Source organism: Periplaneta americana, chromosome 6, assembly GCF_040183065.1.
Source record: "Periplaneta americana isolate PAMFEO1 chromosome 6, P.americana_PAMFEO1_priV1, whole genome shotgun sequence".
NCBI classification, from domain to species: domain Eukaryota; kingdom Metazoa; phylum Arthropoda; class Insecta; order Blattodea; family Blattidae; genus Periplaneta; species Periplaneta americana.
The window spans coordinates 61,990,569-62,016,368 of NC_091122.1; the positions used below are offsets into that span (position 1 = coordinate 61,990,569).

The 25,800-nt window shown below is 34.3% G+C and overlaps 1 protein-coding gene across 1 annotated transcript in view; it reads right to left on the reverse strand.

The window, feature by feature from the left end:
- Positions 1 to 13,413: 13,413 nt before the first annotated feature.
- Positions 13,414 to 25,800, reverse strand: part of LOC138702245 (uncharacterized) — a 34,859-nt gene continuing 22,472 nt past the window's right edge. Inside the window, exons 6-8 of the mRNA XM_069829833.1 lie at positions 16,151 to 16,333; positions 13,573 to 13,658; positions 13,414 to 13,495 (exon numbers count right to left, since the gene is read on the reverse strand). Of these exons, the coding sequence (XP_069685934.1) occupies positions 13,414 to 13,495; positions 13,573 to 13,658; positions 16,151 to 16,333 (351 nt within the window). The remainder of the gene's footprint in view (positions 13,496 to 13,572; positions 13,659 to 16,150; positions 16,334 to 25,800) is intronic.

The following is a 25,800-nucleotide window of genomic DNA, read 5'->3' on the forward strand; positions in this document are numbered from 1 at the left end:
ATGTTAATCGCGACTGAAAGCATCAAACAAACATTGTCTATTATATTTTTATAGAAAATTCATGACTTTATGTCATAATGTATATGAGAAAACATATATTTATACATTAACACTTAGAAACATTTTCGTGTTATTTTTTCATTCACTCTGTAAACATTTAGTAGTTTGTGTGACAACCTTTATTTTTAGTGACAGCATCAATTCTGCGGGACAATGAGTCCACTAGACGTTGCAGTTCTTCCTTGCTGATGATCCGAAACCAGCTGTGGATAATGGCTTCAATGAATTGAGTTTTGCTGCTGGAATTTTTTTTTAGACACCAAACTCTTTAACCTTGACCAAAAGTTTTCAATTGGATTAAGGTCAGGACTATTCCCAGGCCACTTTAACACCTTGATGTTTCTCTGTTGAAACCATTGCTTAACACTCTTGGCAGTATGGCAAAGAGCACCATCCTGTTGAAATACACAGTCATCACAATTGGAGTGTAATTTGGCAAGGGATGGTGTCAACTTCACTTCCAAAATATCTTTTTTGTATTTTTCCGCGTTCAAGTTCCCTTAAAATATCTGAAGTCTTCCTGTTCCATTCCTGAACAGCATCTCAGATCATGACAGCAACAGGATGTTTCGTAGTTGGGATGAGGCACTCAGGATCCAAATCTTCTCCATTTCGTCGACGAATGTATTTGATTCCGTCATTTCCCAATATAGAAATTCTTGTTTCATCGCTCCATATCACTTTCGCACAGTCACTACTGGTCCATGATTGATAATTTTTGCACCATTTTACACGATTTTCTCGTTGTCTTTTGTTGAGAAATGGCTTTTTTCTGAGTGATCTTGCTTTCAGTTCACTGTCAGATAAATTCCTTAGAAGAGTTCTCCCAGAAATATTACGTCCACTGCTGTGTAGAACTTCCTGTATCTCTTTAGAAGATTTCCTTCGATCTTTCAATGCTAATCGACAAATCTGTGTCACATCTCATGGAATTAATTAAGCTTTTCTACCAGTCCTAGGTGCTGTTTTACAAGATTTTGTGGGTTTGTACCTCAGCCATACCTTCTGGACGCCAGTCACTGTAGCATCATTACCAAGCTACCTTGCAATTTCCTTGGACGTGTAGCCTTCTTCTCGAAGTGTGACTGCCCTATGTCGTTTAGAAGATGTCCAGTCATTTCGTGGAGCCATTGTGATAAAATTATTGTCAATAATGTTTGTGGTAAAGCAATCAGGTGTTAACCGAACGAAATCTTGTCAGACTAATGATAGAAACACACTATTAATATCCATATTTTATGCTAACACTGCTCAACAATGCTCCTAATGATAAAAAATAATCTTAAATCAACAGTGGATCAATTTTTATTAATGGGAAATTATAATGAAATCAGAAATTAATATTTAGATTTTAAACGACAAGAACATAATTCCCCACATAAAGACTATTTATTATTAAAATATTAAGAATTTAATATAATACCTTTATTATAACTCCATAATTGACGAAACAGTCATGAGTAATAATTTAAATTATATAAATCTGTGAATAAATATAGATGTTATAGTATTTGAGTACAAAAACAAAAAGTTTCCAGAATTATGGCCACCAGTGTATCTGTATACAAATAAAAGAAAATATTAACGCAACTTCCCTACCAATCTTAATTAAAATAATTATAATACATCCACTTCATCTGCCTCTTGTTCTGCAGTTGATTTGCTGGGTTCGTCTACGCTTCCTAAAAAATTAAACTATTAAAAATGATAGCAGCTAAAAAAAGTCAAAATACGATGTAAATCGTATTTTCCGCCAGAAAATCCGTCACTCTTCAAAGCTAATTTTTTCCCGACCGCTGACGGAATTTCCGTCCTGTTGGCAACACTGTAAGGATCGCAGAGATTGTAAATACCGGTGAGGATACCACCACTGCCATCGTGATCTAGACCAGGCCGTAATGCAGGTTGTGTGACGTCACTCGATGAGTTGGGATTTTCTATTTGAGTATACGGAGCTGGGTGAAATATATTACTTTATAGCGTGTCGGCGCTCAATTTTATTTAGTGTAATGTGTGTATAAGATCCCTTCACATTTATTATTGCATAATATGTTGCAGAAATAATTACAAAACTATGTTATTTTAATGTGAACGGAGTTTTGCATGTTAACATAACCTGGTTGCATCAACATTTCAAGTTTGGAATGGAAGCTATTTTGAAATTTAATAAAGAAGAATTATTTATATTGTGATTTTAATTTGGCACATTTACCTTCTTTACTTATAGGTACAAAATTTACCACAGTCCCTCCTATGAAATTAGTGTATGTACAGTTGTGTGTTAATCTGGTAGGTTAGATAAATACAATTCATTACAACCCAGTATAGTAGGGAACAAATAAATAATACAATTAAATTTTTATTCAATGTAATATGTGCATAAGTTCCATTTATGTGTTGCATAATGTGGCAGGAATAATAAATAAAACTTATTTTTATGTGAAGAGAATTTACCATGTTAACATAACCTATCTGCGTCAACATTTTAGGCTTAAGTTGAGAACGAAAACTGTTTTGAGATTTAATAAAGAAGAATATATTTTTAGGATAACTGTTTTGAGATTTAATAAAGAAGAATATATTTTTAGGATAAACTTCAGAACACGGTTACCGTCCTTACGTATAGGTAGAAAATTCACCACAGTCCCTCCTATGAAATGTATATGTTATATTACTTAGTAGCGCTGAGGTATAGTTCCGGTAATTTCTGAACTGAAAACAGTTGAATTTATTTTTTGTGGAGATGCATTTGATCCTATAAGCAAGGCATATTAAAATCCTGAACGAACCGAACTAATTTGTATATGCAAGATGTATGAATTCGAAGGGAACTACCTCAGCGCTAGTTTAGCCCTAGTAACATATTAAACTAATCAGACTTCAGACTGGAGTACCGTCTGAAACGAATAAATACAATTGAAGTGTAGACAAATTGCATTTATAAGTTATACGTAGCGTTATGCTTAATTATAATGCATAATTGCGAATATGGAAATAAGGCAAGTACTGATAGAATAAACATAACCTGTAACTTCAACACATTAAAATATGCGTGCGACGCAACTGAAAATTGTTGAAACGTGCATAAATGAATGTGCAAGAATTTCGTAATGAAGCATGAGTGCTTTATTTCAACTAATTACAATTCTAGATACTGTAACAGTAATGAAAACTATAGGGTATAATTTTTCGTAATATACTATATGTATGTATATAGTTCAAATTGTGTATATTATCAAACGTCGTATTATTTACTCGTATAATGTAGGTTATTCACAAATAAAAAAGGGCGCAATAATTTGAATTTAATAAGACAAATACGGTAAACTAACAATAATGGATTAGACAAGAGTAACATCGGTAACGTTGCACTTAGGCCTAATCACAACTTACTTTACAATCCAGTCAATGTTTCACTTTCACGTATATATTATTACACATATTTAGCCTACTGTTTATAAGACCAAAATTTCACTTAACCACATAAGGGCGCAATATTTAATCGAAATAAAGGCAGGTATTACACATACGAACTTTGCCTGCAACAACGTAATTTTCACACCAAAAATAATATTATACCTTAAATTGCAAGTAAATTGTGTCTCAAGTGTCTTACAATCACTGTTTAAAATTTTACTGACGCAATTACACTGCATTTCAGAGAAATATATGTTATTCTTCATGCACTGCAACTAATTCATATGGTTGAAAGACCGCCCTTCGCGATCAGCTGTTAAGCGAGTCACGTGGTCTGCCTTACGGCCTGTATTAGATCACGATGGCAGTGGACCAGGCCGTAATGCAGGTTGTGTGACGTCATTCGATGAGTCGGGCTTTTCTATTTGAGTATACGGAGCTGAGAGAAAGATATTACTTTATAGCGTGTCGGCGCTCAATTTTATTTAGTGTAATGTGTGTATAAGACCCCTTCACACTTCTTATTGCATAATATGTTGCAGAAATAATTACAAAACTGTGTTATTTTAATGTGAACGGAGTTTTACATGGTAACATGACCTGGTTGCATCAACATTTTAAGTTTGGAATGGAAGCTATTTTGAGATTTAATAAAGAAGAATTATTTATATTGTGATTTTGATTTAGCACGTCTACCTTCCTTACTTGTAGGTACAAAATTTACCACAGTCCCTCCTATGAAATTAGTGTATGTACAGTTGTGTGTTAATCTGGTAGGTTAGATAAATACAATTCATTACAACCCAGTAAAGTAGGGAACAAATAAATAATACAATTAAATTTTTATTCAATGTAATATGTGCATAAGTTCCATTTATGTGTTGCATAATGTGGCAGGAATAATAAATAAAACTGTGTTATTTTTATGTGAAGAAAATTTACCATGTTAACATAACCTATCTGCGTCAACATTTTAGGCTTAAGTTGAGAACGAAAACGGTTTTGAGATTTAATAAAGAAGAATATATTTTTAGGATGAACTTCAGAACACGGTTACCGTCCTTACATATAGGTAGAAAATTCACCACAGTCCCTCATATGAAATGTACATACGTTATATTACTTAGTAGCGCTGAGGTATAGTTCCGGTAATTTCTGAACTGAAAACAGTTGAATTTATTATTTTTTTTTTTTGGAGATGCATTTGATCCTATAAGCAAGGCATATTAAAATCCTGAACGAACCGAACTAATTTGCAAGATGTATGAATACGAAGGGAACTACCTCAGCGCTAGTTTAGCCCTAGTAACATATTAAACTAATGAGACTTCAGACTGGAGTACCGTCTGAAACGAATAAATACAATTGAAGTGTAGACAAATTGCATTTATAAGTTATACGTAGCGTTATGCTTAATTATAATGCATAATTGCGAATATGGAAATAAGGCAAGTACTGATAGAATAAACATAACCTATAACTTCAACACATTAAAATATGCGTGCGATGCAACTGAAAATTGTTGAAACGTGCATAAATGAATGTGCAAGAATTTCGTAATGAAGCATGAGTGCTTTATTTCAACTAATTACAATTCTAGATACTGTAACAGTAATGAAAACTATAGGGTATAATTTTCGTAATATACTAATATGTATCTCGTTTTTAGTTCAAATTGTGTATATTATCAAACGTCGTATTATTTACTCGTATAATGTAGGTTATTCACAAATAAAAGGGGCGCAATAATTTAAATTTAATAAGACAAATACGTTAAACTAACAATAATGGATTAGACAAGAGTAACATCGGTAACGGTGCACTTCGGCCTAATCACAACTTATTTTACATGCCAGTCAGTGTTTCACTTTCACGTATATATTATTACACATATTTAGCCTCTGTTTATAAGACCAAAATTTCACTTAACCACTAAGGGCGCAATATTTAATCGAAATAAAGGCAGGTATTACACATACGAACTTTTCCTGCAACAACGTAATTTTCACACCAAAAATAATATTATACCTTAAATTGCAAGTAAATTGTGTCTCAAGTGTCTCACAATCACTGTTTAAAATTTTACTGACGCAATTACACTGCGTTTCAGAGAAATATATGTTATTCTTCATGCACTGCAACTAATTCATATGGTTGAAAGACCGCCTTTCGCGATCAGCTGTTAAGCGAGTCACGTGGTCTGCCTTACGGCCTGTATTAGATCACGATGGCAGTGATACCACCGAATACTCTCCAATGATAATACTGGAAACTTCACGGTAAAAGTGGCGAATCAGAGTCCGTGGATATACAGAGTAGCGCAATCACCGAGTCGGCCGCCATTGTTAGTCCTTTTCAAAACGCTAGGGATAGGAATATTTGAAGTAAAACTCAGATATTTTTAATTTGAAGGGCAAAAACGTCTAAAGGATCTTCTCACATTATAGAACATTATCAGTCAACATACTAATGTATAAAAACTTCATTTAATAATTATTACAGCATAAATACGAATTTAAGTGTTCAATATACTCCTTCATAAACATCACAGTTACAGTTATTACAGCAGCATGAACTTAATAAATTACAAGTAACAAATGAAAACAACAATTTTTCTAATAAAATAACAATAAATCTAAACATTTCCAACTGCATTCCTCGTGCAAACTCTCCGGCTTCCGCATATAAGGGCACACTATACTGACATTTCTCGAAGTTTATTAGTTTTAAGAGTTCACAACAGTGAAACCAATAACTACCATACTTACGAAGCTAGATTCACCAAATTTTGATCACTGGTATATCTGCTTATTAGTGACAAGTGTACAAAATTGCATCCGCCTATGATACGTGGTTCGCAGTTTATTAATTATTTTATCAAAATATTGAACAGCTTTATATAAAAAGTCGCACTACAATTTACATTATTCTTAAGTGATTTTCACTTACATGGCTCCTTACATACGAAGCTTACTATAAGGTTTTGCTGTAAAATTAATTAGTAAATTGCTAGAATTTTTTAGTAAATAAAAAAAATTAATAGTCATAAAAATTCCTAGTAATTTACCCATTCGCTGTACAGAAAATTCCAATAGTAATGTTTCTTCCAATGTATATAAAGAATCTTATAAGTGAATATCAATGAAAAATAATGTAAATTGTGACGCAAGGGTACTTTTTGCATTAAGCAATACACTATATAATTAAGTTATTAATAAAGTGCATACCACTTATCACAGAGAGAGACGAAAGTTTGTACATGTGTTATCAACCAGATATACTAGTGATAAACATTTTGTGAGTTTAGCTTTAAAAGTATGGAAGTTAGTAATTTCATTATAATGTCCCCAAAGATACACTGATATGAGATTTTGTCATTTTTGGTAAAAAAAATCGCTTCTTTGTTTTTACCTTTAAAAATTCATTTATGATCTAAAGATGCCCTCTGCCAATTTTCATGACCATACGACCGGTCTATCAGCTGTTTAGGGTCACATTTTAAACGGCTGCGGGCTCTGACTGTTAATTTAAATTCTCCGTCCACGACCTCCACTCTGAATTCTGCGACCATTTTGGAAATTACGCTATATTTCATACATTATTTATTATATTAGATTTCCGATTGAGGCAGTGTAGCTTCTTGATTTCTCGAAATATTTCTTCATAGAATCCAACAGGTGTTAGACCTACTTCAAAGGCTGCTTTCCTTTAAAAGATATTCAGTTACAAAGGAGAGCACAACTCTTATCTAAAGGAAAATTCCACTTGTTGCTAGTAGCCATAACAACGTGTTTTCCGTGCTTGGTTTTTGTTTGTGATACAAGAAATATTTGCAAGTTTCTAACAGTTTTATTGTTAATGTTATAATAGTGTCTATAGTCCATAGTGATTTGTAAATAATATTTATCTATTATAGTGTTTTCATAACATTACGTAATTTTTTAGTCGTCTTTATTTACTAGTGTAGGTTAGGTGTGCACAGAGTGGTAGTATATATAAGGATAAGTTCTGTATATAATATGATAGTTCTATATGTTTCAAAATGCCTAGAAAATAAAAAAGACAGAGACCTGGTTAATTATTATTATCCCAAACTTTTGAAGTCAATTTTCTCCACTTTAATTTTCTGTAAATTTTGCATTGCTAAAAATGCTACTCTTTCTACAGATTCTGTACTACATGCATGATTTTTTGTAGAGGTTTTTGAATATGTTCTTAACAAAACTTACTATCAGTATTATACCTAACACTCTTTTTTTTGTTGTTCTTGTTGTTTAGTCAATTGTCCGAAGATAGATTTGAACCTCGTTATTACCACCAATAAGGCATCACTCATGAGAAAACTAGGCCGGGAGAAATGGGGTAGGGTGGCAAGTTTCTTTCCCCCTCCAATGCATACTTCGCCGATTAGCTACATATTCCACTAATCACACTTCAGATACTTACAAACAATTGTCTTCCTCTGCCACATATCGTCAAGTGAGATGTACTGCCTGATTATATATTCTATGCATATCAGCCAGAAGAGGTATTTTTTAATATTGCGTTTTTTACGCTCGAGTTGAATTTTTCTGTTTTTACACTTTTAGTGCATTAAATATGTTTAATTATTTTTTAGTAAAATAAAGAGGAAAATTGTACAGTAAGTTTCGTTTCTGAAGGTCTGGCACGTATGTAGACAAAAATTCTGGCCAAAATAGTAGCAATTTTTGAAAACCTAAATTTGCACAATTTAAAATTACAAATTAAAAGTACAAAATTTCATAAATCTACTTAGAATAGTTTAGAAAATTGAAATTTCACATCAGTCTAACCTTAATAGGGTTTCTAGTTTCTACGGTCTTTGTATTTTCTAATCGAGCCAAACAATACAATCTTGTCTCAAGAATAAATTCAGAACTTCACAAATATATTATGCCATTCTTACAAATAGCAAATAGGATTAAATTCAGAAATGCTTGATTTGAAAGGGAGAAGATGGTAAAAATTTGACACTGATACTAATTGGTACGTGACTTTCATTTGTTTTATGTAGAAATATCATTGCTGAATCAACTTAAATTCTAGATTGGTTTTATAAAAATATTTTGGGGCCCAGATTTTGAAAAAATAAATGTCAAAATACAGTCATTCATTAATCTCACAATGTATGCTCGCTTAGGTAGTGGATCGTTCCTTTTTATATTTATAGTCACTTCTTTCCTTTTTCCTTATTTCTTTCACCTTGTCACAGAGAAAACAAATGTGCGCTTTTTTCAGTTCTCTGTGAACAGTTTTGAACACAGTAGCATTGCATTTTTTTGCACTTAAATTACATTCTTTCCCTATACAACTGTATACTTCATAGCGCGCGCTGGACTAACAATGGCGGATTTGTCGGCATTTGCCGGCTCAAACGATTGCGGTGCTCTGGATATCCACGGACTCTGTGGCGAATGACTCACCAGTGCTATCTAGAGGCAGGGATTGTAGGCGGCGAGGATGACGTGACGATTAGCCCGTTGAACCACGTTGAACTGTGATATGAGTTTTGTTCTTCAACAAACACGTGATGTCGTAAGGATTATTCTCATTATAGTTGCACACAATGTCAGTTAAATGTGTGAATTTGTTTGTTTTAGAAACTACGCTTAGCTGCTAGATCTTTCATCAGATTTTCAAAAGATAGAGATAGGGTGCAGTCATGTAAACACCAGTAGAATGTTACTTTTCTATTACAAGACTATTATTATTATTATTATTATTATTATTATTATTATTATTATTATTATTATCATCATTATTATTATTATTATTATTATTATTATTATTATTATTATTATTATTACTGCTGCTTCTACTACTACAGTTATTTATTTGCATTTGTCTTTTAGGTGTGCCATGCCCATATAGGTAAATAAATGCAAAGGACAAAGACTGAAGTCCTAGACGTTAGTTAGTAAGGTTTAATAGGGCGCGTCAGCTACTATCGCTATTTGCGGCCTTATCTAATATTCTTTAAAAAACGAAACAAAAGCAATATCATAAGCAATATGCTAACACTAATTAGAAACATTGTCAACAGTTCTGGACGAAACGTTTAGATTAGAGGGACAGAATATTTGTACAAAAATCACAGAATATATTCAGATCACTTTAGATTATCGGACTTCAATAACTAACACTTTGGAACATCAGGAATAAGTAAAAATAATGTGTAATAAACTGGAAAAGTATACTGAAGTTTCAAATCAGTCGTAGGACTGTTAATTTTTAATATTTTGTTTTTAATAACAGACTGAAGATAACAATTATTCATTCACTAAATTTAACAGCTCCTTCTTCCGAAAATGTGGGTCAAAATAAAAAACACAATGAAAGAACCGCGAAGGCCCCAGAGAAACGTATGAGATCTTGCATCGAGGGGCCTGTGGGTTTTCTGATATGATATGAACCAATCATTAGCCGAGACAGAATCATTTTTTTCTCACTTCACATCAAGTTTGACTTGAAACAGTTTGTCAGAGCATTGAATACTGATTGTAATTGTTTGCAACATATAGTTTCAGCCTTTTCTGCTTTGTAAAATCAATGGACCTCAGATTCGTGCCCTTGTACGTGACGAGGAATTAATCAAGAAGATGAATAACAGGAGAAGACATGACAGTTATAAAAACTTTTTCTGTAGCAGTAACAAAAAGCCGGACAGCTATGAGTTGAATCCTCTAGATTCAAAACCCACTAAAGACCATTTTGTTCATAATTGAGTTACGCCCACATATTGCTTGCAGAGAATGAATTATAATGATTTATATACAGTTTGAATTAAGAAAGCCACTAAATTTAACTTTATTATATATTAAAGCAAAAGGTTTGTTAAAAATCACTGTCAGGTTGAAAACTCCCTCAAATTTTCACTACTCATCCTTCAGTTTGTGAAAGTAATTATAGGCAGGGCTGGGAAAAATACTGACATCCAAGTATTTGAAATACAAATACAAAATACTTAAAAAAATTGTATTTGAAATACAAATACAAAATACTTTAAAAAAATTAACCAAAATACATCTGTATTTCAAATACTCAAAATATTTGTATTTCAAATACTCGATACAATATGTAGGCCTAAAGAAATAAGAATATTGCTGAAAATCTAAAATATTGTATTAACATTAAAAGTATTTTTATTTCGAAGTTTTATATAAACACTGTAACTGAACATTCTTCCTTTTCCCAGTCAGCCAGCAATGAAATTATGCTACAAATGAATAATTACTGCTCCCTTAAAAAAACAGTTTCGCAAGAAGTTTATCAGATAAGGATCCCCTTGCTGGTGAATGAATAAATCCTGCAAAACAGAACAGTCTTTCTACAGGCACAGAGGAACACAAACTTGTATTATACTTTATAAAGCTTGTCTCACTGTTTGGTAATTCTCTAGAGTGCACAGGGTTGTCCCTTTGCCATTGAAGAATTGTATGAGCTCATACTCCGCAGTAGACAAGTTCTTTTCTCTTTGCTTTTCAAAGTCTGTTGTACTTGAGTTGAAAACACAAAAATTATTTTCATCGTCTGAACTGACCAAAGTTGTAACAGAGAACTGCTCAGCTGATTTCACACACATATTCTGTGTCATCTTCTCATCATTTGATGAGGCAGTGTCAGGTAGCCATCTCATTTTCAATGATGGATGGAAACAAGCTGCCAAAATAGCTCAATTTGCTTCTGGGGTCAGATCAAACTTCTCTTTAAATCTTGATGAAAGCGAACTTATTAGGATTGGAGTTACTTGGAATACATAGCATAGATTGCTAAATAACAGAATATTTAATCTGTTTTTGAGGGAAATTAATGTGAACAAAAGTTGACCGTAATAGCAGGTCTTCTCATTTTGCATTAAATCAAGGGCTACGACAATGGGTTTCAGAACTGCACAATATTCTTCAAGGTACTGAAACTCAACACCTTTGAAGGTTGGCAATCCCAGTTTTTCACATATACTGTTTATATCATATTTGAATTGCAATATTTGAGAATTCCATTGAGTTGGGCAAGGAAACTTTAATGAACATTTCAAGACATCTGATATAATTTCTGAGTCTCCTAGACGCATTCCATAATGCTGAACATTTAGCAAGTGTTGGGTGATGGATCCTGGATGCTGCTGGAGATTTCTTCATGGCATTAAGGAAATCAGTTGTGGCAAGAAAAGTAAGTGTATGGCTAGCACATCTGAAATTGGCAGGCAAATAAGACAAAAGTTCATTCTTCAAATCCAAATCCAAAACTTGAAGGACAAGAAGAATAAAAAATTATTTTGAGTATTTGAAATATAAAATACATCAATTTTATGTATTTAAATACAAAATACTTTCGAAAATCCTTACAAATTACAAAATACAAATGTACTGTATTTCAAATACTGCCCAGCCCTGGATATAGGGGATTTTGAATGTATAGGATTCAGTTGTCCGCCAATGTTATTCATACTGTCGTATATTTCCGCAAATAAGATAGTCTTCAGATAATACGAGGTATGAATTTGAAGCACAATATTATGGTTTTGCTTAGATCTGTCCTTTAAAATACCCTCAAACTATCAACTGTCATGGGAAAAAGTGAAAGTGTAAACAGTGATAAAATCCTTAAAAGAAATATGGAATTTCTAACACGATGGATAGCACAGAGGACGATTTGTTATGGACTGGTGATGCCGAAGTAGAAACCGACTCGTCACATTCAGTATGGGACCTATATGATGGCGCTGTCAACAGTGAAAGTCAGGATATATTTTACGAGCTCTTTGCCTCAGACAACGAATGTGATCTGTTGTTTTTTATAATGGTTTTAATGTAGAATTGTAATATCTCTTTTTCTTTTATCTGCCATATAAGACGACCCTGGTTCTGTGGATTTATTATGCAAACTTACACGCCACGTAGTGGATTAGCAGATTAGGAAGTGGAAGAAAGCTATGATAAGATAGAAGAGGTAGTTGAGAAGGAGAAGAAGGGAGCTGCGACTGGAAGGCAGTAGTAGGAGAAGTACAAGATGGACGAACAGTTGGAAAATGTGGATTGGGGAAAAGAAATGACAGAGGAGAATCTTTGGTGAATATCTGTAAGAAAAATGGAGTGAATGTTGAAAATACACTATTCCAACAACATAAACGAAGAAGATACATCTGGACATGCCCAAGGTACGAAATAAGATATCAGATTAGACTACATACTGGTACAGGAAATATCCCGAAATTGCTTAAAAAATGCAAAGGCTTTACCATATGAACTCAGACCATGTCCTATTGGTAATCGAAGTAGATTTTCGTCTGAAGAAGATAAGAGGAAAACAGGTGACGAAGAAATTTTCAAGAGAAAGCTGCTACATTAAAATCCACACCTGAGAATAGCAATGAATACTGGACTCGTCTAAAAAGCTGTATAAAGATACCAGCAGGAGAAACAATAGACTACAGAGAAGGTGTGGAAATGAAGAAACCTTGAGTCACAGGGAAAATGGACGAAAGGAGAAAATGGAAACAAATATAAAGAAGACTTCACTATGAACCTATTTCATGCGAACTACGTTGAATATTTCTACTGAAAAAAATAATTTCAAGTCAATGATGTGTGATACAAATTATAACCAATGATGCATTTATATTTAAAAACAAAATAAGTCAATTTGTAATCTCTAACTTACTTTAATGGGTCTCCGATCAACAGCGTCCATGACCTGGCCTTATGTATGTACCACTACTTGTAGTTATCCTGTTTAGCCAAAGAAGGACGCATTAACCTTTCCATTTTACAATATTTATTGTGTTGGTAGGTGAAGTTTTACTAAGAAATTTTATGTAAGTGACATCTTAGAAATTTGTTATAGGCCTAAACATGAATTAATTAAAATATCGAGTGTCCTAAATAAGGCAAGTCCCGGAAAATTGGAAAAATACTTTCAGCCATCAATAAAACTGTCATCATGCATCATTCTTTGTTTCACCCGCTCGCCACGATGAGGCACAGGATATGAGCGGGGCCTGAAACAAAAGAAACAAAATAAAACAAAAAAATTGTATTAGTGAATATATAAAAGTAGTTTGATTTCTATTAATACCATTTGAGCACTACCTCCATTTTTCCTTCACTTACATTTACTCTCCCTTCATAAATCAGGATCCTCAGTCTGGTGGCTTCTGAATGCTGCATATAAAGTTGTAAGAATTATAACAAACGGGGAAAACCAAATATTGCAATGTGTTCAAGATGTAAATCGGATAATTTCATAAATAGACACAAAATATTTATATTTTATTTGCAAATAATGTATTATTATATTTGGGAATTGGTTGAGTCACTGGCTGAAAAGAAACTGGCTACTGAAGGATGCACTGAAAGGAATGGTGAACGGGAGAAAAGTTGGGGGCAGAAGAAGATAACAGATGATAGACGACATTAAGATATATGGATCGTATGAGGAAACTAAGAGGAAGGCAGAAAAGAGGAAAGGTTGGAAAATGCTGGGTTTGCAATGAAAGACCTGCCCATGGGCAGAGCACTTATATATATATATATCTACACAATATTTATACATATTATACAAAACCATCACGATGGTCCAGTGGCTAGCGCTGGACTCAATCCTGTGAACCCAGGTTCGATCTCCAGCATAAGCACGCATCCATTAACACAGGTATTCTCCGGAAGCTCCTGTTCCTCCCACAACCTCTTCTCAAAGTGGGTGTAGTGAAGCCCAGTCTTCTATGGCGCACCGTGGACGACTGTCTGTAAATTGGTCTACACAACTGGCTTCATATGATGAAACATATTGATAAACGCACAACAATTTAACAGAAGCCATCTACACAGAGAAGTATTCATTCTATGCTAAAAATATATTAAGAAAATTTTAAACTAATTTATGCTGAGAAGGAAAAGTAAATAAATATAATAAAAACTTATTGAGAAAAAAAGAACACTTATTTTAAATATTCACGTTATTTTTACATTCACTCTTTAGAGAGGGAATTTCAGTATTTTATAGGGCAACTTTTACTTTTAATTACAACATCAATTCTACGGGGAATAGATTCTTCTTCTTCTTCTTCTTTTTCTTTGGTTCTACAGCCGAGTTCCAGCCTTGACCGCCCCAACGATGCTTTTCCATGTCCTTCGATCTAACACCTTTGTTTTCCATCCTCTAACACCTGCTGCTATTATATCCTCCTCCACTTCATCCAGCCATCTTAGCTGAGGTCTCCCTACTTTTCTGGTGCCAAAAGGTATAGTGAGAGTCAATTTCTTGCAAGGATCATTTTCATCCTTCCTACAGATATGGCCCAGCCACCTGACTCTCCTAGCTTTAATTTCTCTGCAAACATCTGGTGCTTTAAAGAGTTGGTATAATTCATAGTTATATCTTTTCCTCCAACTGCCTTCATCATTTACTGGTCCGTATATCGTCCTCAGAACCTTTCTATCAAATATACTCAGCCTACAATTGTCGGCACTGCCAACTGCCCAGGTTTCAGATCCATACAGCAAGACTGGTCTTATTAATGTTTTATATAATTTGCACTTAGTGTTGAGGCTGATATCATGGGAATAGATTCTACTAATTCTAATTTCTTTGGCAGTCATAGCTCAAAGTAAGATACTCTTCTTCATTAGACTTAAGTAGAAGAAAAATACATCAGTTCGCTTTTCATATAGTTTAAGGTGTAATCGAAAATCATCTTTTGTTGCAGGATTTGCACAGTTTTTAATTTTCTCCTTCATTCGTAAACATGTTGAACAACAATCAGTTGCAGGACTTGCAAAGCTTATGTTGTACTCATTAACAAATATACTTCGAAAGTATTTATAATTGACATGAAGCTCCTAGTCATGAGGTTTCTTGTACTCATCCCACATAGCTGAAATGCTTAAATGACTGGTTTACATTTTTTGATCTGCAGTAGTGACACTGAGATGGTTATTTCTCAATTAATATTTTAACTGATTGTCTCTTATGGACAAATTTGTTATTTCGAAAAATGTCACCTCTTGTTTTTTTGACCAAACACCGTGCTTGAGAAATTTGTTACATAAATTCTGAAGACGAGACCTTCCTATTTGAAGTGCTTCTAGGAACAGAATTATTTCTACAGAGCGGTCTATGACATTCTCTACGGCAAGCGGGCCCAGCGTCAGCGCTTGTCATTCCCGGTGAACGGGGTCCGCCACAGTCGCACGCTACAGTCTTTCTCTCTCTGTTCCTGCTTTCTCTCTCTTTCCCTGCCTTCAAGGACACGTTGCAACAGATAGCTGCTCTTCTGTTGTCTATGAGCTCTGTTGACGTTTGAATTGATGTACGTACGTCTTAGATGAAGAATGAAGATTGTGGCTTAGTATGGCATCGCAAAAGTTTACAAGCCACAGTTATTAAGCCACAATCTTCATCTAAGACATAGGTACATCAATACAAACGTCAACAGAACTCATAGACAACTGAAGAGCAGCTATCTGTTGCAATGTGGCCATGTGCTATGTCCTTGAAGGCAGGCAAAGGGAGAGAAAGCAGGGACAGAGAAAGAAAGACTGTAGCGTGCGACTGTGGCGGACCCCGTTCACCGGGAATGACAAGCGCTGACACCGTGCCGGGCTCACTTGCAGCCGAGTATTGTAGAGGATGTCACAGACCGCTCTGTACATACCTGAGTGAACATTATCCTCTCTTCATATTTACTCGGTAACATTTTACTGATACAGACTTGCTGAAAGAATTCTTGCGAGATCGTTTGCGTTTTGGTGATAGCACCGTCACATACTTCAGAATCATTTCTTTTTGCATGTAGATCTGACTCCTGGAAGAACTTCTGGTTGATTAATCTCACATCCTGTAATGTAAATTCAAAGTATCTGAATTTTGAATTTGTGGATGCTGACAATTTGGGGGTCTTGGGAAACGTTTGCAGTGTATCTGAAACAATATAAAGTAATATTGTAAAATTACATGCATTACAGAAACGATAATAAACTAAGCAAGTTATCATAGAGCATAAAATAAATTATTTATACTAATATTTGAGTACAGTAGGCAGTAACTGAACATAGCTAACCTCATTCGTTTCGCCTTGTTTCCTTTCAAGGACTGTTCATTTCTCGTCTTTTTTCGAGCTCTGTCGGGAGCAGCAGATGTTACTTCGTTGTTTGAGGTTGCCACTCTATTTTCCTCATTCATGATTACTGTAAATTCACTGTATTAAATAGCAAATATTAAAACTCCAATCGTATCTACAAAAGCACTTTTCCTGTTAACAATAATCAGTACATAGCTGTTCTTCAATGCTGAAAACATTACATTATTTTTAAAATTCTCTTCAAATCATTGAAATAACATGGTACCACAACAAAGAAGAAATAGCATGAATTATACACAAAGGAATCATTTATTGAACAGTAATTACTTTGGTTGCAGATATAATAGTGATAACAGAGGATTTATTTGAGGAATTAATACATGATGTAACTGTATAGTAGGAGGACAAAACATTCCTTGCATCTGTACCTAACTTTTTCAATCGTTTTCTACCATGGACAGAACAGAACACGTTTAGTCGGTTTATTTGTAGCTTTATCGATAGAGAAGATAATAAGGAACAACATGTCGCAAAAAATCAACACAATATTATCAGTGGACATAACACGTTTTGTAAAGAACTAAAAATGTACTAAATACTCCTTCGGAATTTAAATAAGAATTGCCACGTTATTAATAATATAATGCTGCAAACAAAAGTACACGCAAATAATATGCATAAAATAAAATCTTATAATGTAATACCAATTAAACTTATAATCCCAGGATAGAATTGGCTTTTCTTAAGAAACGCTTCGATGATCTCTATACCTTAGGTTGCAGATTGAGAATTCATGCTATGTCTATATTTAACGCCAGACTTCATTACAAATCACATTGCAGTGAAGTTTCTACGTTATTGTATCTTACTGGACTCAAAATCAAAGTATTTTGAAATAATCACACTGAAAAAATTATCTACTAAACGCTCCTTCCGAAATTAAATTTCGCATAAGTTCTACAAGAATGCCACGTTATTAAAAATACTGCGCTGGAAATAAAAGTACCCGCAAATAATATGCATGGAATAAAACTTTATAATGTAATACGATTTATACTTCGAATTCCAACATAGCACTGGTCTTTTTGATGATATGTTTCGATGACCACTAAACTTATATGTTAGGCTATAGATTGAGGATTCATGACATATCTTTCTTGAATTAACTCGATGTTCCTTTACAAATCATATTGTAACAAGAAATTCTACGTTATTGTTCCTTTCTGTATTGAAAATCAAAGTTTTTTTAAAATACATACACTGAAAATAAACTTGTACTGCATACACGTTTCGAATTAAATTATCGCACAAGTTCTGAAGAATTGCTAATATTCATAGGAAAAAAAAAACACCACAATTTAATCCGAAATCAAATTCCAATCTTAAATATAGAAAACATATTAAAAAACAGAGCTTGCCTTTCTGATAACACGTTTCAATGATCACTCATTTATATATTAGGCTGCAGACTGAGGATTCATGCCATGTCCTTCTTCAAGTAACCGGAGACTTCATTACAAATCATATTGCAAGAAGAGATTGTATCTTACTGTACCGAAAATCAAAGTATTTTGAAATAATCATACCGAAAAATTATGTAATAAATGCTTCTTCCGAAATTATATATCGCATAGGTTCTACAAGATTGTCACGTTATTAATCGTATTATGCTGGAAAAAACGTAGGGCCCACACGCAAATAGTATACATGAAATAAAACCTTATAATGTAATATGAATGAAACATCGAGGCTGACGAGAAGTGGAGTAACGCAAGTAGGAGATAGTTCAGGGAGTAGTGATGAAGGAAGAAAGGAAAACAAGGTGAAAAAACAGTATGACTTAAGGAAATGGTGTGGAGGGGAAATAAATCGTGAGAAAAGAAAACTAAGACCTAAAATTTAGCAATGTGGAAAAGTGAGTAGTGAAAAGTGCAAGAGATGTTGAGTGAGGGGAAATGTGTCATACAGGAGGGGGTTATAGTATTTTTGGTATAACAATGGGTTAGGAGTAAACTTGTGGAAGAACTGATGACAAACAAGAAAAGACTAGTGAAAGAATTGCAGTAATAAATTAAAAATAAGTAATTTCCTAAATGACATGTACGTGAGGCGTGTAAAATGGTGAGTCGGCACTGTATACTAATAATGTGAAGTGCCGCGTCACCAAAAAGTATATTGCTTGAAGACAAATATACATTCATTCACATTCAATATGAATGAAACTTCTAATCTTAGATATAGGACTACTTACAATATAAATTAAAAGCGATCCTGATGAAACTTTTTGATGATCACTACACGCTATACTGTAGATTGAGGATTCATATCATATGTCTTGAATTAACGTGTTTCTTCTTTACAAATCACATTGTAGTAAGAGATTGTAGGTTATGCCTATTGTTCCCTACTGTTCTGAAAATCAAAAACATTTTGAAATATTTACACAGAAAATAATTTAATTATCGCATATGTTTGATAAGAATTGCCACGTTATTAACCATATTTTGCTGAAAACATAAGTAGGTCTACATGGAAATAACGTGCATAGAATGAAACCTTATTAATTTAATGTGAATTAACTTCTAATATTAAATACCGGTATATAAATGTTTCGATGATCAGTATAGGCCTACTGCATATTAGGCTGTAGACTGAGGATTCATGCCATGTCTTGCTTGAAGTAAGCGAAGGCTTGATTACAAATCACATTGTAGGAATAATTGATATTTTATTGTCCCTTGCTGTATTTTTGAAGTACACTGAAAGTAAAGTTTTACTAAATACCCCTTCCGAATTTTAGTATCTCACAAGTTATATAATTATTGCCACGTTATTAATCATATTGTGCTGGAAGTAATATACATACATAGCATATAGCCTTTGTTAATTTAATGCCAATTAAACTTCTAACCTTAGATTATTTAATAAAAAGGATGCAACTGATTTTTCTGATGAAAAGTTTCATTGATCACTAAACGTTAGGCTGCAGACTGAGGATCCATGCCATGTCTTGCTTGAATTATCTGAAGACTTGATTACGGATCACATTGTAGGCTATACCTAAGTCATAGCGTTACTTTTAGATATTTGTTACAGATGTAGATTGATCCTGCTCACATTTCACGCGCTTTGTTAACCACTAATCAAGTCACAATTAGCACGATATTAAATGCATCGATTGAAATAATGTCCATAACCGTAAAGGTAATTGGTAACCATGAAAACGTAACAACAATATCATTTCGTCATACTGTGTTGTGTATTTCAGCGCTCTACACTTTGGATAAGCCGAGACATAAATGGGAGGGTAATATTAAAATGGATTTGAGAGAGGTGGGATATGATGCTACGGACTGGATTAATTTACCTCAGGATAGGGACCGATGGTGGCTTATGTGAGGGCCGGTTTTTGTGAAAGACATTTATAAATAAATAGGCTAACAATTTAAACAAGGCGAATTTCTTTCTGTGCGATTTCACCGACTGGAATGTATCGAATACAAATTATACAAACGTACGTACCTATATGAATATATCATACGCTTGAAATATGAAATTTTCTTATTTAGGTCTGATATGTGGATACGATTTAATAACTTAATTGTGCAATTTGTACCATAATTCATGTTGTGTAACTTTGTATCTTGAAATAAAATATGCGGTATTGAAATCTCTTTGTTAATGACAGAATTAATGTTGTCTTACTAAAACAAATGAAAAATATTTTACAATTAATGAAGGAAAATGATATGAAGTATGAAATAATTCTTATACTATGGAGCTTCGATGTAAAACAATAACGTGATGTACTAAAATTCTTTTCACCCAACCCAGGTATGGGACTATTGTTTGAAACTTGAGGTACTATTCCCAAATGGATAAGATTATTTATTTATGCTACAGAAATATTATGCATCAAGTAAAGAAGCGAACTGTGAAGGAATCACTGCGGTTCGCGGGCAGGTCTGCTTGGGCTCCGCGGACTGGCGGTCTCGGTCTCTGTTGGGCTAGAGTTCATTGCCTCGAGCTCGAACTCTGAAGCAAGAGTTCACGAGGACCGCGGGTAGGCTTAGTGGGTACCTGCTGTACAGGTAGTCGGTTGGAGGACCACGGTTTACCCTTGCTCAACTCTTGGCCTAGCGAAGAAGTTCTGTGAATCAAAGTTCACGTGTTCCAAGATGAAAGTGGAAGCAATATTGATGTTCTCAGCTATGAACATTATGACTTCTCAACATTAGCTATTAATGTTCTCTTTCTTCTTGTGGTTCTACCGAATACAATTTAATTTTGTAGCTTATGATTTTCAAATACAGGTTAATGTTGTTATGTTTACAGTATGTTTGATATCTACTCACAATTTGTTCTAGTTACCGTTGCTTCAGGATGTAGACTACCTTTTTAACAAGGTATCTGATGTTTACGTGTCGCGCGGATAACTGTAGAATCGCCTATATAAAGTATACAGAGAAATAATTTATTACAGTTGTATGAACACTGTAATTATTAAAATTAATATAATCAGTTAAAAGCCAGACATGTTTCGGAGGAATGCTCCTCCATCTTCAGTGGAAATACCACAACGCTGGATCTGATGTTAGACCGCGTATCGTGCCATAAAGGAGACGGGCTTTTAACTAATTATATTAATTTTAATAATTAAAAAGCGTTCATACGAGTGTAATAAATTATTTCTCTGTATACTTAATATATCATTTATGAACACTGTTGAATTTAACCTTACTTGGGTAAATTCAAATGTAGAATTGCCGTTTGTACTCGTATTTCCGGACGATTTTTTCAATGTGTTCTAAAACGTCCGAAAGTTTGAATGATGTGTTCTAATGATTTTTTTGAAAACGGAAGTGCCACACTTCCACATAATTTGCATAGACAAATCTGCTCACGGTCGACTTTAGTTTTACTCAAATTACAAGCTTGGGGGTAAAGGGTGTTTGCTACAGTTAGAGTTAGGGCCTACTTTCATTCTATATCTTATGATATAATAAATAGTTTTGCAACGTGTAGAGACTAGGAAAACAATTTAATAAAATCAACCGAATCATACTCGTTCATTTTATAGGCAATCTTGCGGGTCGCATTTAAAAGAACCTACGAATATTAATATTTTCTTCAGTATATTTGCTAGGCTTCTTGTCATACGTAAATGACAATTTTGCTTAGGTTATTCCTTCTACGAATAGCTCAAGTGTTTTGAATTCAGCGTACATAAGGTCTTTATTTTAGATTAAGTTACTAGCACATATTTGACGAAATACTAGGTTTTTCCACTTCAGTTTAACTGATTTATGCAAACTAAATTTTGACAGCTGGCGATTGTAATTTAACTTATCGCAACGCCCACTTTGTTTTGGGCGCTTAAGTAAATTGCGGACGGTCGTTCAGTTTTCTTCAAACATGGCGGTGCAATGACCACTCTATATCTCTCTCTTTCTAACTCGTTGCTACTAGCAATGCATGAGATGGCCGCGCATGCGCAGTTATCAATCTCACAACCTGCTCTTGGCCATCTCACACGGTCGATGATCCTGCCCCGAGCCTCTTGTTAAACTAGCACCAACAGATAGCGCGCGTGTACTTCGAGGGATGCGCTTTGTGTGTGCATTTGTTTTTCTGTATATAAACATAGTGGGTGCTATGCATATACATTTCGCTAGCCCGCGCTACGAGCGTGCTAAACTAGCCCCGGCTATTGACTGATTACTTGTACAGGATTCATATCATATCATATCGCTAACACTGGTTTCTTCTTCTTCTTCTGTTGTGGTGTTGATAGAGTATCGGTCTGTCGACCCTTCCTCTTATATGTTGTGTAACATGGTGAGCTGTCTCTTGAACTTGAAGGATCCAGACCTCTAAGGGGTTGAGGTATCCTGACTTGTAGTTACATCTTGGTTGTTATTAAAAGATGGTGGTGAGAATGCTTTTGGGTCTTCGGTGTTTATCTGTTGCAGTTGAATATGTGCCAAGGTTGTGTATTAGCGGGTTGGTGTTTTGTGAAGTCTTGTGATATAGTTTCGTTGTCATATTTCTGATGGTTGTAGAAACGGTGTTTAGTTCCAGGTCGTCATGTAGTTGAACTGTTTGTGTATCCCAGCCACTGCCATGAATAATACGTAGTATTTTATTTTGAAAGACTTGGAGTTTTTTCATTGTAGTTTTGGGTATGAATGCCCATGCTGGAGCTGCGTAGACTATAGCAGATAGAATGAGAGTTCTGTATATGTTTACTTTGATTTTGTAATTGAGAGCAGATGATTTTATGAGCGGGTATAATAAATGAACCCTTCTATAACCTTTCTTTATTTTTGTGTTGATATGTGGTAGCCATGTAAGTCGACAATCCAATGTAACTCCTAGGTATTTAACTGTTGATGTCCACGGGATTGATGTCTGAAGCAAAGTGATATTTGTGTGTGGTCGAGAATAACATTTCGTGAAGATTGTTGCTTGACTTTTTGCGACGTTGAGTTTGATTTTCCATTTCTGAAGCCAGAGTTCTAGTGTTGGGAGGTAGTGTTGTAATTTGTTTATAGAAAAGTCTGGAGTTTGCGAAGTTGATGTGAAGGCTGTATCATCTGCATATTGATATATTTTAATATTTGCTGAGGTTGGAATATCTGCGATGTAGAGATTATATAAAAATGGTGATAATATTGATCCTTGGGGAACACCTGCTTTGCTTTCTTTAATGGAAGATAATGAGTTTTGATATTTTACTTGAAAGCTTCTGTTTGTTAGGAAGGAGGCTATAAGACGAACTAAACTGGGATCAATTCCTGCTTGATAGAGTTTATAGATGAGACCAGGATGCCATACTGTATCATAAGCTTTTTCTACGTCCAATAGCAGCATTGTAGTGTAATATCTGTGTTGAAATGCCTTCGTTATTTCCTCTGTAACTCGCAATAACTGTAGAGTGGTGTTTCTTTCTGGGATAAATCCGAATTGGGTGTCAGGAATAACGTTTAAAATTAATTGCTTGATGCGACATAGTATTATTTTCTCGAATAATTTGCTCATTGTATTTATCAAACTGATAGGTCGGCGATTGTGAGGATATCTAGAGTCTTTCCCTGGTTTGGCAAAAGAGATTATATATGCTTTGGTCCAACATTTGGGGAAATATTCGAATTTTTTGATAGAATTAAATAGTTTAGTTATAAATGTAATGACATTTCGAGGTGCATTTTTTAGTGCAGCGTAAGGAATTCCATCAGGTCCAGGAGCTCTATTGCATGGGGATTGTTTTAGAATTTTGTAAATTTCCATAGGAGTAACGAATGGAACTTCTTGTACTGATCTGATCTGAAGAATGTGCTGCATTTCTCGTTGTATGCTCTCATAGTGCTGTCTTAATTCTCTGACTTCTGGATTCGGTGTAAATTGAGCTTCATATACTTTTGCTATTGCCTCTGCTTTTTCTTCAGGATTGTAGACTGGTCCAGTGGAAGTGATGATCGGAGTGTTTCGTATTGAGTTTTTTGGAGCTAATTGCTTTGAGATAGACCATATTTTATTTTCTTGTTTAGCCTGTGACACGGCTTCTTCAAAATGTTTGATTTTAATATCTTGAAGGCGTTTGTGAATATAATTTTTAAAAAAATTATATTGTTGTATATCGACTTGTCTATGAAATTTATTCTTCAATCTTTTTGCTTTTCTCTTTCTGCGTAAGAGTTCTTGTAATTCTGGAAAGTCTTCTGGAGTTTTAATTTGCTTCTGTCTAATTTGTGAAGCGATGTACGCTTGTTTTATTGTATTGGTGATAATGTGACATGAGGTGTCGATGTCTTGAGTTGAAGTAATGGTTATATTGCCTGGTACATTTTCTTTTAGAGAATTGCGAAAGCGTTGCCAGTTTGTGTGTCGGAGATATAGATGGTTATGATGTAGCTCAGTTGGTTTGATGTCGAGAATTCCAATAACAGGATTATGATCTGAACTTAAGTCATTTAAGGTTTCTATGTACAGTAAGTTTGTAGCTGTTTTCAGTAGAAATATATCTAACACATCTGGCTGATGATTTTGGACAGAGGGAAAGTGTGTTGGCGACTGTGGACCGAAGACGTTGTAATTAAATTTATCGGAGTGTTCCATTAAAATTTTTCCCCTTAAGTTAGTAATCCGACAGTTCCAGTTTGTATGTTTGCTATTAAAATCTCCACCTAATAAGAAATTAGGAGAAATTGTAGTTATTGTATCCAAGTCTTTATTTGTTAAAGGGCGACTGGGGGGAGCATAAACTGAACCTATTAATAGTTGTTCTTTGTGTACTGGGATTTGAACTGCCACTATTTGATAACACTGGTTTATGAATAAGAAAAACGTTAGTTCGCTGATCATCCACCGGAAGCCCGCGCTAAGAATGTCTATGAATATGGCCCTGAGGATTTACGTACTGTATTAGCACGTATTAGTACATTAAACAACTCGAAATGTAAAAATTTTGTTGTGTTCCTATATGTGAAAACCAGGGAAAACCTTTTGTCTTCATTCAGGTCCCGAAATATCCTGAATATATGCTTTAAACCTTAAAAATTTAACTAATTAAATTGCGCCACGAAAGTGCTAGCTATTAAACAAAGTAACAACTTCAAGTAAGGAATTGCTGGCTAGTTTCATTTTGGAAGGAAAAAAAAAAAAACATTAATGAAAACATACGCACCCTCGACAGCAAGCTATGTTAACTTAGATTATATTCAGCACTTCTAGGAGTCTCCGACGTTTACGCCTGCAATAAACTCTCGATTAGCTGGGATGTTTATTATCCAGAACGATCCATAGTGAAATCCATTTCGTGAATAACGTTTTAATGTGCTGTAGACTATTATTAAAACCATGTTTTTACTTCAAATTTTCAAAATCATCCTATATAGTATTCAAAACTGCATGTTCTTAAGGGGAGAGGATGGTATTTTTGATGAAAAATGACTAAATTTTCAAAAAAAAATCTTTAAAATACCCTGTGATATGTGTGGATCGTCATTTTTAAACTTCCTGCATTATGGATTTTTAAATCACTCGCCCACTTTCATTGTTGTTTCCGGTAAATTAAATTTTCAAAAAAATGTTTTTTCTTTAAAATACCCTTTGATATGTGTGGAATGCATTGCATAACATTTTGTGGGTATTTGTGCCCTTATCGGATGTTGAGACGTCATTTTTAAACTTCCTGCGCTATGGATTTTTAAATCACACGCCCG